An 18593-nucleotide genomic window follows, 5' to 3' on the forward strand; every position below is an offset into this window, starting at 1 on the left:
TCTTCCCTCAAAGACAATCAAGCTTCTAATTAATAAAACTCACTGCTCTGCTGGCAAGAAAGCCTCAGCTGCCTTCAAAACCTATATGGGTTTGGAACAGCAGGCCTTGAAAAACCTCCACTTCTGGGTAGGAATGCAACTTTTGCAGACATATATATGTATAATTTCTCAAAATTTGCTCTCGTGAGTTTTTAGACTTGTCTTCTACTTAGTTTCACTTATTTTCTGCTTTGTCGTAACTTCAAAAGTGATACTCTTTGGCATGGAAACTGGCCGAAGTGGGGAAAGGTCTGGTTTTGCTAGTTATTTTTCTCTTGCTTGCATAATTGAGAGGAAGTTTTGCTAAAACACTGCTGCCCTCCTCTCCCTGTTTCCAGATACCTGTCTCTATTTTAGGATTTCAAGCTCCAGCGGTCTTCCTTAACAAACAATTACAGGAACAGTTTTGAGAATCTCAGCTATATCTGTAGAGATTGTCCCCAAAAGCCTCAGTCTGCTCACGTGCTGGCAGAAGGGAATTGAATCCCCAGATGTCTGGGCTCATTCTTTTGAGGAGAAATATTCCTTTTGTTCATGTTTTGTTTTCTTTTTTTTTGTGGAGAAAACTGATTCTCATTGTGTAGGATTTTATTTTAGTAAAATCTGTATATTGCAATAAAATATTTGGAAACATCTTCTGTAGTTTAAATTACATCATTGTCTGCTGGGGGGAAAAAAGTCTTATTGAAGTAGGTGTATTGTTTCTGAGAGAGGAAAACTAAACAAACTTATTAATAGGCTTAAGAAGTCTTCAGGGAGAATAATACTTTCTATTAGTTAGATACACATTTTAAGGCAGGACAGTTACTGTCCAGAATAAATGCCTGTACTAGTGTAATGTAACACTTTTTTTTTTTTTTAAGCCATAGTTGAAGAATTATTCCGTTGTTCGGCAGTCTGAGCTTGTGTTCTGCTTTGAGAAAGCAGTGGATGTGGTGCCCAGGTGCTGTCACTTTGGTTCGCTCAAGCCTGTGGTTTGGTGACTACCTCGGCCTGCCCTTGGCGCAGGCTGTCATCAAGAGGAGTGGCTCTGGCCTCGTTGCCTGCTTCCCCCTCCTTCCTCTGCCAGCCCGAGCGCTCCTGTTGCTGTGGGGTGAGTCGGGGCAGGGAGTCTCGTCCCTCCAGAAGCAGTTCTGATAGCGGCTGTTTGATATCTGGTACCAGTGCAAAGCGGTGTCAGCGCATGGGGAGGGGTGGGAGGGCCAGCACTGCCCTTCTGAAGGCAACCTCCTTTGCAGGCTGCGGCTCCGCCATGGCACTGAGTCAAAGGGTGAGGTTTTATGTTACCCTCAGTGTGACTTACCTGGGAGCACAGGCAGTAAGGAGCAGCGGTGATCTCCGTTCTTCACCTTGTCAGATCTAGCAGCTGCCGGTCCTCAAGATGAGTTGGTTCAACTTGCTGATGTGAGGCTGGTTTTATTTTGGAGATGTGTTAGTTTGTCAGATCAGTAAGCTAAACTGACTCATCCTCAGGCTACAACATTGCCAAATTTTCTATGGCAGGAGCGTGAAGGTGGGAAATAAGACCATCGGTTTTGGCAGTAGCCCCCACTTTGATCGGATTATGTATAATGTGAAAATGAGCTGTAGTTTCTCTGGTTACCTTAAATAGTTTTAGAGATGTCCAACACTTAGTTCTCTTGCTCTTCTGGGCCTACTATTTTTATTACTTTAAAAAAAAAATCAAAACTTGCCAATGATGAAAAGCTTCTGCATCTAGCTTCTAAAATGCTGCCTCATCTGTAATAAGAGCTCCTTCACCAAGACAGCTATTCCTGCCGTGGAGAATATCTGCATTGCTTTGATGGCAGGCCTGCAGTTTCCTAATGTTAATTGAGGTAATGCTCTCCTTGAATTCAAAACCATCTTTAACCTAAACTGACTTGTTCCATTTCTGTGCTGTTCTGTGGTGTAATCTAAAGCAGTAACGTGGGATGGACACAGAGGCTGTGTAGTCTCCTAGAGCTGGTCTGTGTTCCGCAGTACGAAGCGGACAGTGCAGCACAGCTTGATTTCCTCGCCCCTGCCCCCCCTCCTCTCTCTCTCTGCAGGAATGGCTTTAATGCCCCTTTCACTCTTGGAAAAGCATTCAACCACAGCTCGCAGTTCAACACAGGGATTCAGAATAGCTACTACTCACTTTATTTTTTGACTTTTTTTTTTCCCCCCCAGCTGTATTTCCCACCCAAGGTGGATGTTGGTTCTGAACAGCTGGCAGTTTTCTTAGTCCTCCTCCAGTGTTAAGATAGGCACCAAATGAATGCCTTTTCATAACTAGCTTCGTCTGCCTTTCTCTTTGGATTTTGGCTGCTGTATCAGATTCCAGACAATCTGTTTCTCACTGTGATTTCACTCAGTCTAATTCACTCTCTGGATTGGACTCTGGGTCTGTCATGCCGTTTCCTGGTCTTAAAGAGAATAGCATGACAAGCACATACTGTATTCCTGTTCAGTGAAGTTGGAGAGTAAAAAATAAATCACAAAGCGAAAAGTAGAGTCCTGACATCTTGGAGAGTAGAAAAATGTATCAGAACCCAAGACTATGACTGGGGGGGGGGAGAACTTGGTCCACTGCCTTCCCAGGAAAGCTCTGCAGGTTCAAGCAGGTGTTACTGTTCATTGCACCTGGGTTTTCAAGGCTACCTATTTTACTGATAAATACAGAAATTGCTCTTTTTTTAGACAAAAGATTTGAGGTTCGAGGGTGCAGCATTGTGTCAAGAATCGGATGCTGTGGCAGATAACTGCAGCGGTGTAATAGACGGGACCCTGCCAAGGAGTCTACAGCAGATGTGGAACTACAGGCTTCTTGCCCTGCTCCTTCCTCCACAGCTGCACGGTCTGGCAGGGGTTGCAGAGGCCACAGGGACCTGCCTGGAGGCTCTGGTGGACCAGGCTGCCTGCGGTGGTGGTGACAGCAAGCGCTTCCTGTGCTTGGAGAACTCGTCTGGGGGCTCTCTGTGTCCAGTGTTAATCTGATAATAGTCCTGCTCCAAATTCTCTTCTCTCCTTGAATCTCTGCTCTCGCTTCTGCTTCTCTCCGCTCTTCTCTTTTTAGTATGGTTCTGATGTTGGGGTTTTTGGGGGTTTGAGGTATTTTTTTTTCCTGTCTCTTTGCTGTTCCTTACCTTCACTTTTTTTCTTCTTTTAGCCTATTTCCTTTTAGGTCTTTTCTTCATTCCTTCCTTCTCGAATAACTGTGGCACTTGCCTGAAACAGAATCACAGAATCAACCAGGTTGGAAGAGCCCTCTGGGATCATCGAGTCCAACCATTGCCCTGACACCACCATGTCAACTAGACCATGGCACTAAGTGCCATGTCCAGTCTTGTCTTAAACACATCCAGAGATGGTGACTCCACCACCTCCCTGGGCAGCCCCTTCCAATGGCTAATGACCCTTGCTGAGAAGAAATTCTTCCTAAAACAACTGGCCATTCTACCAGTTCCTCCGTGGGCTGTACTGTCTCAGCATAGGTCAGTCTGTCTGCTCTTCACACTGGGCTGCAGGCACGGCACGGCAGGAGCTGTCTCTTGTTCCCGGTGCTGTGCCTAGCACAGTGGGGTCCTGTTCACACGTGATACTTAAGCACTGCTGTAACAAACACGAGTGAAAGATTTCTTATTTAAACCCCAGTAGAAGAAAGGACGCTCCCTGTAAGATGTATTAAGATGTTCTTAATTCGTGCAAGTGTGTAGCAGGGAGGGTCTCGGCAGCTTGCAGCTACTGCAGGTGGCTGCTCTGTGGGGTTTGCCTAACGGTGCGGGTTTGTGCATTGGAAACCTCTTAGTGGATGCAGAGAGAGAACGAAAAGGAAAGAAACTGATGATCTCGGATCTCAGGGATCAGAGATATACTTGGATAGGTGACATATGTACATTTAACTGGATGCAAAAACTATAACAAATGCAGTTAAAACTGGGCTAGGGACGCTTCCAGCAAGTAGACAGACTCTTACTTAAGTGGTTTACAAGAAACTAGTGAAAGATTTACAGGTCACACCATGTATTTTGATGGGAAGATTGTAGACCTTCTAGGAAATCCCCAGATGTGCTGTTTATCGTTTGTAGTCTTCAGGGGGAGTGATATTTGGAGTCTCTGACACTGCTCCTAAAGTGGGTGCCCAGTGATGGAGTCACTGTATCAGCCTTGCTGGAAGATGCTGATGGACTTGTTGAGGCTCAGCTGTTGAATGGCACGAACAAGTGGGTAAATCCGATCTGTTTGTAACTTGGGGTTCTCCAGTGCCCTGTCAGGGCTCAGTTACAGGGGTTTTATAAGTTATTACGTGTCAGCTGAACTGCTATAGTTGTCTTTGGCAAATGTTTGCTAAATCATGTTCCCTGATGATGTAAGAGGGAGGAACAACTAAAGGAAACTTCAAATAAGAAATCCTAGTCCTGTATAGGCTGAATTTCTCAGCTAGCAATTAACTCAGAGCTATATAGCAAAGAGGGCTACTGTTGAGGCCACAGTCTCGTGCTAAAATGATGCTGTCACACTGTTTCCGCTCACTCTCTCTCTCTGTCCTTGTCTCTTGTGCTGCGTTTAATCTGTAAGCTCTTTGGGGCAGGAGTGACCTGACCTGAGATTATAGAAACAAATGCTGTTATGATCGCTTCAGTACTCACTTCCTAATCTGTGGAATCACCTTATCTAAATGTAAAGTTGATTTATGTAGCTAAATAACTTTCGTGGGGTGGGTTTGTCTGCGTGTGTGTGTGTGAGGTGGGTGGGGAGACAGAACAGAAAGAGTGCCTACTAAGAATAACTTGTTAACAAGCATGAGACTGCTTATGAAACCCCACCAGCAGCCAGTGTTTAGATTATCTTAATTGTATATTTCTGTATTTTTTTCCCCAAAGCAGAAATTTAAGTGTAAGCATTCTGGTGGACATTTTGTTTAGTCACAGAAAAAAAAAACTCTGTTAATGAAGCTCCCTAAGGTAATAGGGCAGGGTTTTCCCCCCACCTCGGTGTTAACTGCAGCTTGAGAAAGCTCTCTTGCTTAGAAATGTATTGTGTTGGTCTGTGTTTGCCATGACAGAAAGAGTGCTTAAAGCATGCTGTGTGTTACTGAGAGAGGTGGCTAACACAAGCCTTAGATGTGCCTCAGAAATGTGGGCACCACCTTACGCAGTGGTAGGAAGGAAGGCTTTAGTAACGTGAATCTTTTCTTCAGATGCTGCAAGCAAACATCCCTTTTGATTTCAGCTTCTTGGTTTATAAATCAGGGGGATGGTGACCTACTGGGATTTGGTGGTGGCTGATTTAAGCAGCTGGTGGTTGGAATCCCATCTGCCACAGCTGGATCCAGAGGAGGTCATCTGATGGCCAAGGTGATAGGCATCTGGGCTAGATCAGCAAGGCTTTTTCCATCCTTTTTCCTCTTGTGTTTTTTGTTTTGTTTTGATTTTTCAATTGTTCAGTCGAGCTTATGCTGGGTTAGACTAGCACAACTGCATGATCAGTGTTGTGCTGTGCACAACATCTTAACTATCTTCCTTAGTTAAGATCTAAAAACGTGCTGAAAGTCGATGCCTTAGAGCTTCATGTGACCTTGTAGTGAGCATTTTAACAAGCCTATCATGTGAACGTTCTGGGACCTGCTAAGTACCCTTTTCATTTTTTAAAGGTTTGTTTACAATCTTTAGCATTAAGCTTTTAAAGAGAGTGGATTGAACGCCCCTGCACAAAACTGTGATTGCCTCTAAAGAGAGGCTTAAAGCGCCAATGGCATTTGGAATGACTGAAAGGAGATGCAGTAAATCCAGATGCTGTTCCTTTAGTTAAATTTTAGGGGTTTTTTTTCCAATGGATAAATAATAGGAAAAAAATGTCCCTGCGTCTTGATGTAATTTTATATGCTTATGATCTCAAATATAGGCATATGAGGCACGTCATTACCTGTCACACTTCCCTGGAACTAGATTTAGTTTCTCTTTCCCTGTGACATACTGACCTCAAAAAGACACGAAGACAGAGGTCAGTTGAGTTACACACTATTTCATTTTTATAATAAAGTTGTGATGCCTTTTTGGGCTTCTTCTGCTTATTTTGTAGTGATGGTATAGTTTGTTTTACAATAGCAGTGACTGACTTCAGTCTAGTGTTTACTTTTTACTCCATTTTCCAGTTGTCACCTGCATAAACTTAGTACTTTGAATTTGTATTGCCATTTTAGAAGCTGTTGAGCAAAATGTAGAGGTACCAACAGGTTTTTTTGGGTTACAGGTTTTTCCTCCTGGATAGTTTTGAAATTGATTGACATCTAATCAGCATTACTATTGTCTGGTGCGAGTGGAATGAATATTTTTGGGTTTTTCTTCCTTCCTTTGTGTTGGCTAGAGGCAAAGGCAACTTTGATTTCAGGGTGGAGCGTTTTAAAAGCCTTTCACCTCAGTGGTCTTTGGCTTAGCAGTTGTTGCTGAAATTTGTCCTGACCATTTATCTCTGTATTGAACGGAAGTGAATTGACACATAATTAACCGTCGCTATCATTTGATCGTTAACAATAAAGCCAAAGAATGACTGCTTCACCTTTTCATCATTTATCACTTTACTATGTTTTGTTAAAATTGAGTGCAGATTGTGGCTGTTGTGGAAAGCAGCATATTCAGTCTTGAGCTATGACACCATTGCATTAGTGCTGGGTAGAAAAAATGGCTTATGTAGGTGTTGAACCGTTCTGACCTTCTTAAGACCCAGAGAGTCATTATGTTCATCCTGTGCAGGCTTTCTTATTTCAAGTTGTGGTTCAGCTGTGTTGTATGCTTTAGAAAAGATTCCAATCTAAAATAAAAATCTGTGTTGCAAAAATGACTTTAATAAGGAAAATAATTTCCTTATTAATTTTGTCCACCCACAGTTGTGTCCCAAACTATTTCTATTTCTGGTCATTATGTGCAATATCTTCTCCACCTGTGGATCAGAGCTTGTTTGTTCCTTGAAGGAGTAGCTTCTAGATGTCTGCACCAGGATGCCTTGTGAGTCACTGTTGATGACTCCACTCTTTGGGTGAGTTTACTTGGTGTGGCTGTGTGGCCTGTCACCTTGGGTCCTGCATCCGTGTGCTTGACTTGTGCCTGGGTTGCTTTGTCATTGATCTGTGCTCTGGGCGTAACTCTCTAAATCTTGTGTCTGAGACCTTCATAGCTTTTCTTTCAGGTCGTTGATAAAAGCAGTAAGTGTGAGGCCAAAAATTAATGCTGGTGGGGCCTCCTACTATGTTTTGTTAGGTCGTAGTTATATTGAAACTTATGGGCTACTGTATTATAATAATGTTTCTTTCTGTATACGTGTTTCTTCATTAATTTAGGATGTGATAGCAACTCAGAAACCCTATGGAAGTCACAGTGATTTTGCATCAATGTTTTTTTTCCCTCTCTTTTCCAAATGAACTTGTAATCTCATTAACAATATGGAGTCCAGCAATCCAGTCTCTATAAACCACCTTAGTGCTTCTTTATTCATTATCAAAGTAGTTGATACCGTACTTAATCTGGAATTGTCGTCAAACTTAGAGGATTTTATGGATCACTCCATGCACTTCTGAAGTTCTCAGAGTGTTCTGATTCCTTTCAAAAATCAACATAACTTCTCTGACTTCTTAGCTACCTCTTCCAAAAACCTTGGCTACAAATCGTGAGATTCTTCTGATCTTAAGTAACGTCTGATGGCCGCTCCTTTATTGCAGTATTCAGTTACAGTCAAGAAGTCAGATGACATTTCCTGTGCTAAAACAAGCATGTGTATATATATATTTAGTGAATGCTTCTGCCTTCTGTGGGTGATGATTGGCACACTTACAGGTTTTTGTTCAATGTTTGACCTAAGCTATTTCTGAAATTTCAAGGACTCCTTTGTTTAGGGTAAATTTAAAAACTAAAACACATTGTATTTTGTTAGACTCCTTTCTTTGATTCCCTGAATTTTTCTGATTCGGTCCTTGAATGTTCATTTCTCTCTTCTACTGTCTCCCAGGTAATGTTCATACAGTTCACTGATGAAGAAAGGAAGCTGTCTAGTAAAACAGTTCACAGAATCACAGAATGGTTAAGGGTTGGAAGGGACCTCTGGAGATCATCGAGTCCAACCCCCTGCTAAAGCAGGGTCACCCAGAGCATGTTGCACAGGGTCGTGTCCAGGCGGGTTTAGAATATCTCCAGAGAAGGAGACTCCCCCCCTCCCTGGGCAGCCTGTGCCAGTGCTCTGTCACCCTCAAAGTAAAGAAGTTCCTCCTCATATTCAGATGGAACTTCCCATGGTTCAGTTTGTGCCCATTGCCCCTTGTCCTGTCGCTGGGCACCACTGAGAAGAGTCTGGTCCCCTCCTCTTGACACCCACCCCTAAGGTATTTATAAGTATTGATAAGCTCCCCCCTCAGTCTTCTCTTCTCCAAGCTGAACAGACCCAGCTCCCTCAGCCTTTCCTCATAAGAGAGATGCTCCAGTCCTCTGATCATCTTTGTAGCCCTTTTCTGGACTCTCTCCAGTAATTCCTTATCTTTCTTGAACTGGGGGGCCCAGAACTGGACACAGTACTCCAGGTGTGGCCTCACTAGGGCTGTGTAGAGGGGCAGGATAACCTCTCTTGACCTGCTGGCCACACTCTTCCTAATGCCCACCAGGATATCATTGGCCTTCCTGGCCACAAGGGCACATTGCTGGCTCATGGTGAACTTGTTGTCCACCAGAACACCCAAGTCCTTCTCTGCAGAGCTGCTCTCCAGTAGATCAGCCCCCAACCTGTACTGGTGCATGGGGTTATTCCTCTCTAGGTTCAGCACCCTACACTTGCCTCTGTTGAACTTCGTGAGGTTCCTCTCTGCCCAGCTCTCCAGCCTGTCCAGGTCTCGCTGAATGGCAGCACGGCCTGCTGGTGTATCGGCCACCCCTCCCAGTTCTGTATCATCAGCAAACTTGCTGAGTGCACACTCTGTTCCTTCGTCCAGGTCATTGATGCATAAGTTGAACAGGACTGGACCCAGTACTGACCCCTGGGGTACACCACTAGCCACAGGCCTCCAACTAGACTCCGTGCCGCTGATCACAACCCTCTGGGCTCTGTCGTTCAGCCAGTTCTCGATCCACCTCACTGTGCACTCATCTAAGCCACATTTTTATACTTTCTCCCCTGTACTGGTGCATAATTATTAGCTTTTTGTGAAATTAACCTTTTAAAAGTGTAGTAGGGAAAATAATTAGAAAAATGTCATCTAGCATTGTGATTTCTACTGCTGACAGTGTATTGCCTCAAGCATATGTTGCTCACACTGAAGACTCTCAGAGCAGTTGATGACCTCCTTCCTTCACATGCCATGAACAGATATCTAAGAAGCAGAATCACAGAATCAACCAGGTTGGAAGAGCCCTCTGGGATCATCGAGTCCAACCATTGCCCTGACACCACCATGTCAACTAGACCATGGCATTAAGAGCTATGTCCAGGTGTCTTATTTCATAGCCTAATCTGATGGTCAGCATCAGATCCTAGCAGATCATTTTTCTTGTGCTTTCTATTAAGATCTTTGTTTTATAAAGTATTCATATCTTTTGACCTTCTCAATTATCAATGACTGAAAAAAGCCAGTGTGATTCTGATAGACTTCCATCCCTTTCTGGTCACTCGTTTCTCTCTAGATAGTTGTGCCAGCTGCTGGTTGTAACCTGTTCAAATTGGCTGGGGCTTGATCCAGCAGTGTAGGATTTCTGTGGAAGTGACTTGTTGACTGTATTGAACATTGAGCAAATTAAGATGAAAGAGTGTGGGGAAGCCTTAGACTTGAGAAGGGGAGAAGTAGTCAATATTGACTTAATACGGAGCCACGTCTTAATAGGGAGGTGGCACTGAGAATTAAAACAGGTCAATGCAGATATTTGAATTAAATGGAGATAGACAGCTACATGACCTCAGAAATTGTAGGGAGTGTGTTATAGATCTGTGAGGTTTTTTTTTAGGACTTAAAACCAACCTAAGTAACATCTAGTGGGAGGACCTGCGCGTATGCCAGCAAGAAGTGTAGCAGTTGGAGGAGGGAAGCAAGAGGAGGTACGTAAAGTCAAAAGCAAGAGGAAAAGGAGGAGTTTGTAGACAACACAAAGGATTGAGGCTGCATTTGAAGTAGGAAGAAAGCAGCTGTTGTAAACATCCTACTAATTCATTGTGTCTTCCCTTCAACTTCAAAACATAAAAGAGGAGGAAGAGGGTATATGTGTAGTCTAAAGAAAAAAAGAATCATAGCTCTCTGACTATATGTGCATTAAGGTGGTTTTGTACTGCTCGGTCAGAAGCTGAACAGCTGAAGGGATGTAGGGCAGACGTAATGTTGGACTTTCTCCAGGCCTGTTCGTTAGAAGACGTGGGGGGAGTTCTGATCGATAGTGAAGGACATATTTCATGATCTCCGAGGGCTGCAGTGAATTTTATTGACTGACAGCTACGTTTAGGCACTGGGAAGAAGTATATGTGCAGTACACTTGTAGAATGGTCCCCTTTGAGGTAGCAGTAGGAATCTGCAGCTAATGTGGTATTTATGTCATGAAGTGCTTGCCCAGTAGCAGAATCCCTTGTCTCACCTCGGTAAAGATCTGCCACCACTTTTTTTGGCATACTTCTTGTTCCCAAACCGTACGATTATTTCATTAAAATAATACCCGTATTCGTTTTGGTTTAATTGGTAAATTGTATAAACAAAAGACAGAACTGAATATATTCAGCTTTTTTGAGTGTGCAAAATTGAATTAATACTCAGCTTGAAAGGGTAAGTGGCCCTTGGCATTAGGTAAAATGATGACATGAGCCATTCCAAAGTTATACCAAGATACTGGAAAATAGAGTTAGAGCTTGCACTGGTGCTCTGATAAACTGTAGTCTTGTAAGTGGAGTCTGTTCTGTTCTTCCCACAAACTGCTGAGTATTCTCTGCTTTCAAACCACTGACTTTACCTAATGCTCGTGATTTGTCCCATATGGTCATCATGTGGTAAAGGTGGAAAGTGAGCTGGAAAGATCAGAGCATTTGGGAATTAAAATGTCTGGATTTTGTTTTCACTTGCACGTCAGACTTCGGGAATAACCTTTTCATCAAAGAACACCCCCCAAATACCACATCATGGATATTAAACACCAAAACAGCGTGGGGAAGCGCTTTAAGGGTTTGCATGAAATGGACGAAGCGCAAATACAAGTGTATTACAGAGTGACAGTGATTTGTTCTTACTTGTGCTTCTGTCCTGGATGTCAGAAAGGCGGCTTGCCTAGATGATGGCTGTGCAGTCCCATGAATCTGCTTATTTGTTACAGTAAAGCTAGGTCATATTGCCGTTGGCACCAGAAAGCAGCTTCTTTTGGACAAATACTAGTAACTCTTCTGATGTGAGGTATGCTGTAAGAGCTGTTCAGTATTTTAGTGTTTGGTCCCTTCCTTCGTTAGTTTTTCAATGTAATATTTTAGTTCTGTTGTAGACCTACAATCGAAGGTGTCAAGAGTATTGTCTGTTTGACAATGCCTGCTTATCCACTGGGGCCACTAAGCCTGACAGTCCGAAACAAAGTAAGAGGTGAAAGGGATAAGTGAAAACTGTCTAGGCTTCTCATTAAGACTTGCTGTGGTATAATGCTTCTTGGTGTTTGCTGTCAGGAGTCTCAATTTGGAGGCAGCGAAGACTGAAGATTACTGGAAGAGGGTGTTTCCTCTCTGCTATCTTTTGTCACGCTGAGGCTAAAACCAGTATTTCCCAGAGCTGTTTAGTGAAGTCCTTTGTATGCTGTTTGGCTGGCTAGTCAGCTCTTGCTGTCCAGACAATAAAAACGGGGATAACATTCTGAACAGTATATGGTCTTCTGAACACCACATGCATCTCTGTAGTGCAGCGAGTGGCAAAACGGGCTTGGGAGGCCCCTGGATGCTGCTGTGATACAAATACATATCACTTGCATACTTTGAAAAGCAGTGAGATGTTTTACCCTTCAAGAATCAAAGCTGTCAAAGGTGCAAGGTGAATTTTACCCGCACAGTCTCTCAGATTCAACTATTCTGTAATGGAATATAATGGAAACGCTAACAGGCTTTTTTTTTTGAAAGCTTGGAGTCCTTATGGTGTCTTTTGTGGATTGATTTGCAAGAGCTGTTCTTTATTGAGAGAAGGAAACTGGGAGAAACATCTAGGAGGCTTAATGCTCTGTAACATTCTGGTAAAGAAACAACGTAATTCTTGGTGTAGCTAATTAAAATGTCAGTGCTTAGACTTTTTAAGCACTGAAGATTTTAACAAGTTTAGTTAGGAGCTGTTTTTCCATGGACTTAAAGGGAAGTGTGTAAAGCTGACCGGCTTCTCATTTGAGCTCTGGAGAAACTGGCCAGATTGCTGCAACGCCACGTTGGGAAGAACAACCTGACGTGGCCTGAAATTCAGGGTTTGCTTTTGCAGTCGAGGAGACCCCTAAGTGAATTGTAGCTCTGCATATTGTCCTTAGAGCAGATCTCTTGATACCAAGTACTTCAAATCTCAACCAGTATTACCAAGGACGGGTGTTTTTACCTCAAAGACTTCAGTAATCTTGATTTTTGGGAAAGCAGGGAACAAACCTTGTTAACAGTAATCTCAATACTCTGGTCTTGTGTCCAAGGCCAAAAAAAAAAAAGCCCCCCAAAACGTGGAGAAATAGGGGATTACATTTAAATTATGAGGATTGTTGCAGTAAAGCAGATGTCACATATTTATATGTGCTGAGTTAGAATGTTAATCATAGAAGAGTTGGGCAATTAAAATGTAGGGCTACTATCAGAATTACACTTCCAACTTGTTTACCAAAAAAAAGGTTTTCATGTTCTTTCTTTTCCTGGCTTCCTTCCATTTATTTCTTACAGTTATCAAAGAGAAGGGTGAATTTTCCATGCAGTTTAAGCCTGTTTCCATTTATGCTCCCCTGTCTCCCTCTGAGCCAGATATTCATCTCTTTCCGTTTTTCTTTTTTTTTTTTTTTCCCCCCTGTTGTTTCTCTGTTTTCTCTTCAAATGTGTAAATCTACACCTCACCTTGTTGTGAATTTTTTGAGGAAGGGCTGTACCTGCTGTGTATTGCTTGGCAAGTAATTGGCACCCTTTGCAGTAATGTGCTTTATTTATTTATAATTTGTTCATTTGTTTCATGGAGTAGTTGGATGTGTAAAAGCAAACAATTTGTGAGGACCTAAAAGGTAACTTAAGAGATGAGTAACAGTTAATGTGGATTTTTCAGGAGCAAATCATGCCAAGCCAACCTACTTTTCTTCTGGATCTTACAGGTACAGAAGAAGTAGTAGAAGATGTTTGTATCTTGACTGTGAAGTTTTGAAACCAATTTTCTCATGGGGAGCCCAGGGAAAACAATAGACTACTGGAAATCCCCTGAAAGGCATGCAGAGTGGTTTGATTGTTTTGTTTGAGCATAACAAGAGGTTCAAGATAAAATTAGGATGAGAGATTTAATGGGTTTTTGCAGTGTCTTTAAGCAGTCTCACGAGCTTCACTGGTTTTCACAAATTTGTTAGATTAACTTCACGTAGCATCGTGAAATGGATCTTCTGGTGGTGACTCTGTGCTTGAAGGATGTGACAAGCTGGCAAAAGAGCATTAAGTAACCTTGGATGCGGTTCAGTCAGGACAAATGCAGAATATTCGGCTTTGATAAGAGTAATCAGGTGTGTAAGTGGAAAGTGGACGAGGATTGGACAGGCAGCAGCTCTGCCGAGGAGAGTTTGATACACAAACTGACCATGAGTCAACCGGGTTGCAGCGTTGCACAAGCTGCAAACAGTGTGCTGGGCTGTACAAACAAGGGTGTTGTAAGTCAGACACGAGAAGTCTCCAGCACACCGGGTAGAACGGAGGTGAGCTTCCTCTGCAGGGTCTAGGTTTGGGTACCGTACCTGAGAGAGTTTTAGTAGTGAGGGGACAGGTTGCCCAAAGAGAACTAACTTCTCCATCATGGTAACTTTCTTTGCAACTGTCCCTCGCATATCTGAGGAGGGGGAGAGAGGGCGGGGAGGAGCTGTGCCATTTTCCGTGCCTTCTGGGAGTGGAACAAGGAGCTATTAGCTTAAACTGCACTAAAGGTGGTCTGAGCTACCTGTGAGAAAAATCTTTCTAAAAGCGTGAGTAGTGAAGGACTGGAAGAGGGACTCCCAGGGGAAGCTGTGGAAGGAAACTTTCTCAGTGTGCAGATGTGATGGGCATCTCCCCAGTGCAGTTCCTGTAGAGTTGCAGAGTGATTGCTGTGGAACAGCAGATTTCTTCTGTTTTTTCTTGCAGCCCTGTTCAGTTCTGTAATCAGAACCACTGTAATTGAAGGGGCAATAAATGCCCAGTGTGGGCTTGCAAAATGCCCCAAACTTTGGTCCTATTACAGACAAAATCAGACTTTGAACAAGGAGAAGCACCATTAGTGCTAACAGTGGTGCTAAGAGCAGGTAGTAGCGGCTTTGTCTTTTGATGGAAGGTGGCTGCTTTACTGTGAGTGCACGTGTGGTTGGCTGTGGACTGCTGAGACCCACAGCAGCTGCCTCTGCCCCAAAGCACGTTCACCTGTGCAGCATCCGTGCGATCTTGCATCCTGAGTGCACATCCCTGTCTGCGTTCTGGTGCGTGTCCAGATGTGAGTTAAGTGCATGCCGTAGTCATCCTTCTCCCTCTGCCCCAGTGAGTGCGTCCCTTCTGTGCAAGGGAGTCAGGGCATGGAGGAAGAGACAAAGTTTGTCAGTGCTTCTGGCTTTTGTTGCCAGATATATGCCTAGAAAGGGCAGAATGCTGCTCTGCAGGCTATGCTGACAGTTTGGTTTCTTCAGTTACAGGAAAATATGGGGAAATGCTTTATTTTGGTGATACAAACAACACTGTGTTTAATACCACTCATTTTAATCAAATGCAGAAATAAGTACTTGTCTTGGTCATGCATCACATTTTATTGCTAAGCTGTTTGCTCCTGCAAAGGGAATATTTTTGTTAGCAATAATCTAAATGAAAAATTGTCACCACTTAATATTTTTCATTAAAAATATGCTCAGTGTTTTCTTTGCATTTTTTCAGGGTTTTTTATTTTCCTCTGTAATATTGAAATACACATGCTGATTTAAATCTTTGCTTTACCCTCTGCTGTTTCAGTCTTGTTGGTCATCTTGTTTATGCATATATCTTGATTATTTGTCTATCTCTTGCTTCCCAGGAGACAAAGATGGCAGCAAAGTGACTACAGTAGTGGCAACTCCTGGACAAGGTCCGGACCGACCACAAGAAGTTAGCTACACAGACACCAAGGTGATTGGAAATGGATCTTTTGGTGTTGTGTATCAAGCCAAACTCTGTGATTCAGGAGAGCTTGTGGCCATTAAGAAAGTCCTGCAGGATAAAAGATTTAAGGTGAGCGTATGCATAAGTTCAGAATTTTTTCATGAATGTTATCTCATTTTCCATGTCTTTGATGGCAATGTTTTTGATTTTTAAAATTTATTTTCATTGGAGCACATAAATGCACGTAAAAATGTCCAAGACTAAAGATTAAACAGATGGTTTATGATAAAGGGATATAGTTTAACTTGAAAATCAGCGAGTCACCGTTGTTACGATTATTTGGATTAGTGCAAAACAGGAAGCTAAAAATCCTGGCTTGATGTTGTGCTGCTGTTTCCAGGTCGCAGACTAGATTTTTCAGACAATGAATTGGGGAAACAAGGGAAAAGCATATCTCATGCTTATCTTTTTCTTGTATAGACTCTTCTTCAGTCATTAGTAATTAAGCTGTTGGAAGGAACAGAAGCCTTTGGGCTTTGTTCTTGGTTGTTGCACGTACAAAGTGGAAGGCTGGATTTGAGTAATTTGGGAAGTCCCCAGGCCAAGCAAGAAGACAAACAATACTAATCCCAGGGCAGTTTAGACTGAAGGCGAGTTACTTCCCTGCGTTGTCTGACTTATAAACGTGATCTGTTCTGGTTTTAATGCACTAGTGATTCTTTATTTTAAACAAGTAGCCTTCCAAAAAGCTATATTTCTATCTGGTGATATTTAAACCAAATAAAAGTGAAGGACCATCAGCAACCTCATCACTGCTGTTAGTCCTCTGCTTGGTACTCGGTGTGCTTGGTTGCTTTCCCTTATAGTGAAGTGGTCTGCAGCTAAACTTGTGCAAGCAGTGGATGATAGCAAAGGCATTGATTTTAGCATCTGAAATGAACAGTGTGGGTTTTAAGATCTGAAGGCCACAGCTTTCATGACTATAAAAGCATAAGAACAATACATAGGGAAGGTGCCATGGATAATCTTGTTGGCATGGCCTAGATACAAAAACTTCAGAGCTTAGAAATAGGAAATGGAAGCATATTTAAGGAAAATCAGCAATTTGAAACATCTTTACAATTTGATCCTTCCTGTTAGTTTTAGAAATACTTCTAAAGGCTATTGGATGACATTTTTATCATCTCCTCAGTTTTCTCATTTTTCTAGTAAGACTTCATACACAACTAACTTCAAAAAAGCAACAGTAAGGAAGGAGGTATGTTAGCACAAATAGGAAATTCTTAGTCTAATTTTTGTTATTTCTGTCATTCCATGCCTGTTATTAAGGAATCCTGTTGGAATGGGTGCGTGAATTGCTGGAGGTATTTCTCGGCTGACTGAGAATAAATGCTTAAATTCTTCATATCTGAATTGCAGTACTTAATGTTTCTGCTTTGGTGCTAGGCTGTCGCCATCTAAATGATGAAGAGAGTTTTTAATAATCCTGCACCTTTTCAGACAATCTAGGTTGGGCATCACATTTCTTGTTAATGGCTCACATAGACCTCAAGTGTGCAGCAAGAGAAAGCCAAAATCTGTAATGGGAACCATTCATGCCATCCAGCCTGTCAAATCATTCAGGGACTGCCTGGGTTTAGCACTCCAACTGTGTGCCCATGGCTTAGTCACCTGAATTATTCAAATAGGTGTATCTTCTGGAGTGGAAGAGAATGTCAAACTAGGGCCCTGATGGTCCATAAACATGAAGCCCTGCATTGATAAAGCTGAGGCCACTGCATAGTAGGCAGTGCTCCTTCCTATTTTTAAATGGGAAGAATATATGTTGTGACCATTTGCATGATTTATTTTTTTTTAAATATGTAAAATCTCAGTGTTAATCTGAGCCTTAGAGCCCAATAAAACAATATGATGGAAAAATAAGTTTATGTTGAGGTTCTGGCTCTCTTATTCTCTGCTGGGTGTGCATACTTTTGTGAGCTGTTGGAAATGCTTCTGAAAGAGCAACGGCTTTCTTTCAGTTCCTGCCTCAAATAGATCAAGCTGCTAAGTATAAAAAAATACTTTTTTTCAAAGTAGCCTGTATCTGCTGTTTGTGTTAACTTAATTACAGCAACTTTGACCGTAGCAGCTCACATGAAAAATGTAAAACCACAGGGAAGAGTTCCTGTTGAAAAATGACTTAGGTGTTTAGGTTCTTAGGTTCTGTTAACTTGTCGAGAGATTTTTCTGTTTAAAGCATTCAACAGTCTAAAGTTGTCCAGTTTTATTTAATAGGTTGTGCATCTCCACTTGTGGCTGAGGGTGTAATTCTGTAAACATGCATGGATAAAAAGTGTGAACCTGTTGACTAATGAGAGAGATGTCCTTTGTTCTCAGAATCTCAGTGGTTAACAGACCACTCAGAGTCCAACTTCAAATCGGGTTTAATTAGTTCCACTCTTGGCTGACCCTCCCTGGCTTATTTCTTGGCTCTTGGTTACCCTTGGCTGTTAAGATACAGCAGATAGTAGCATTATATTGAAAAAAAGCTGCATTTTCAGGGGGGTTCAGTCTACTAAGGTCACTGTTAGTGTAGCTGATCTGTTTTGAGGAGGGATGGACCTGGTAACTTGATAGAAATAAGAGCTGAAACAAGTCTTTTCTGCAGTCTGTAAGGTTGGGCTGTAGATAGTCATGTCTATAGACTGACAAACAAACGAGTTTGACACCTGGCCTCTTGATATGTCGTGGGCATCCCAGCTGGAAAGCTTTAAGGGGAGAGGTATCACTGTCTCTTCAGTGCAGGAATGGTCTCCCTTCGCCGAGTTCAGGCAGGATGCAAGAAGTATCTTGCTTTTTAATATTTTAGTAAATCCCTCTTACAGGCTCCTATTTCTGTGTACTGTAGCTTTGCCATGAGAATGTTAAATGGATACGTGAAGAGAAGCCATCATTACTGCTGGAACTTGGCGCACCACATAGAACTCTGACTTCCTTTGTCTGTTGGACAGAGAGGTTGGACCTGCTCTGGTGTATTCGTGATCATCTTCCTCTGTGACCTCTTGTCATTTGAACAGGTTTCCACTGAAGTAAAGGCTGCAGTTGTTGTTAATTTAATCTCTGTGTGTGAGCTAGATGGGCTCTCTCATATCTCCATCTAAGGATTGTTGAATATTCAAATCTTAATCTGCAAGACCTTCTTTCAAAATAATGTCTTTTTTGCTTACCCTATCTCATCTCCAAGGACTTCCCAGTTGAGTTGGAAGCACCCATGGGATAAAAATCACAAAGGAAAGACATGGTGA

At 42.4% G+C, this 18593-nt stretch overlaps 1 protein-coding gene across 2 annotated transcripts in view; it reads left to right on the plus strand.

Annotated features, from left to right (window-relative positions):
* Window positions 1-18593, plus strand: part of GSK3B (glycogen synthase kinase 3 beta) — a 143620-nt gene that overhangs the window by 42611 nt on the left and 82416 nt on the right. For both annotated transcript variants that reach the window (XM_068417571.1, XM_068417572.1), the window contains exon 2: window positions 15242-15435. In XM_068417571.1, coding sequence (XP_068273672.1) covers window positions 15242-15435 — 194 coding nt within the window. The remainder of the gene's footprint in view (window positions 1-15241; window positions 15436-18593) is intronic.

This window comes from Nyctibius grandis, chromosome 23, assembly GCF_013368605.1.
Source record: "Nyctibius grandis isolate bNycGra1 chromosome 23, bNycGra1.pri, whole genome shotgun sequence".
NCBI classification, from domain to species: Eukaryota; Metazoa; Chordata; class Aves; order Nyctibiiformes; family Nyctibiidae; genus Nyctibius; species Nyctibius grandis.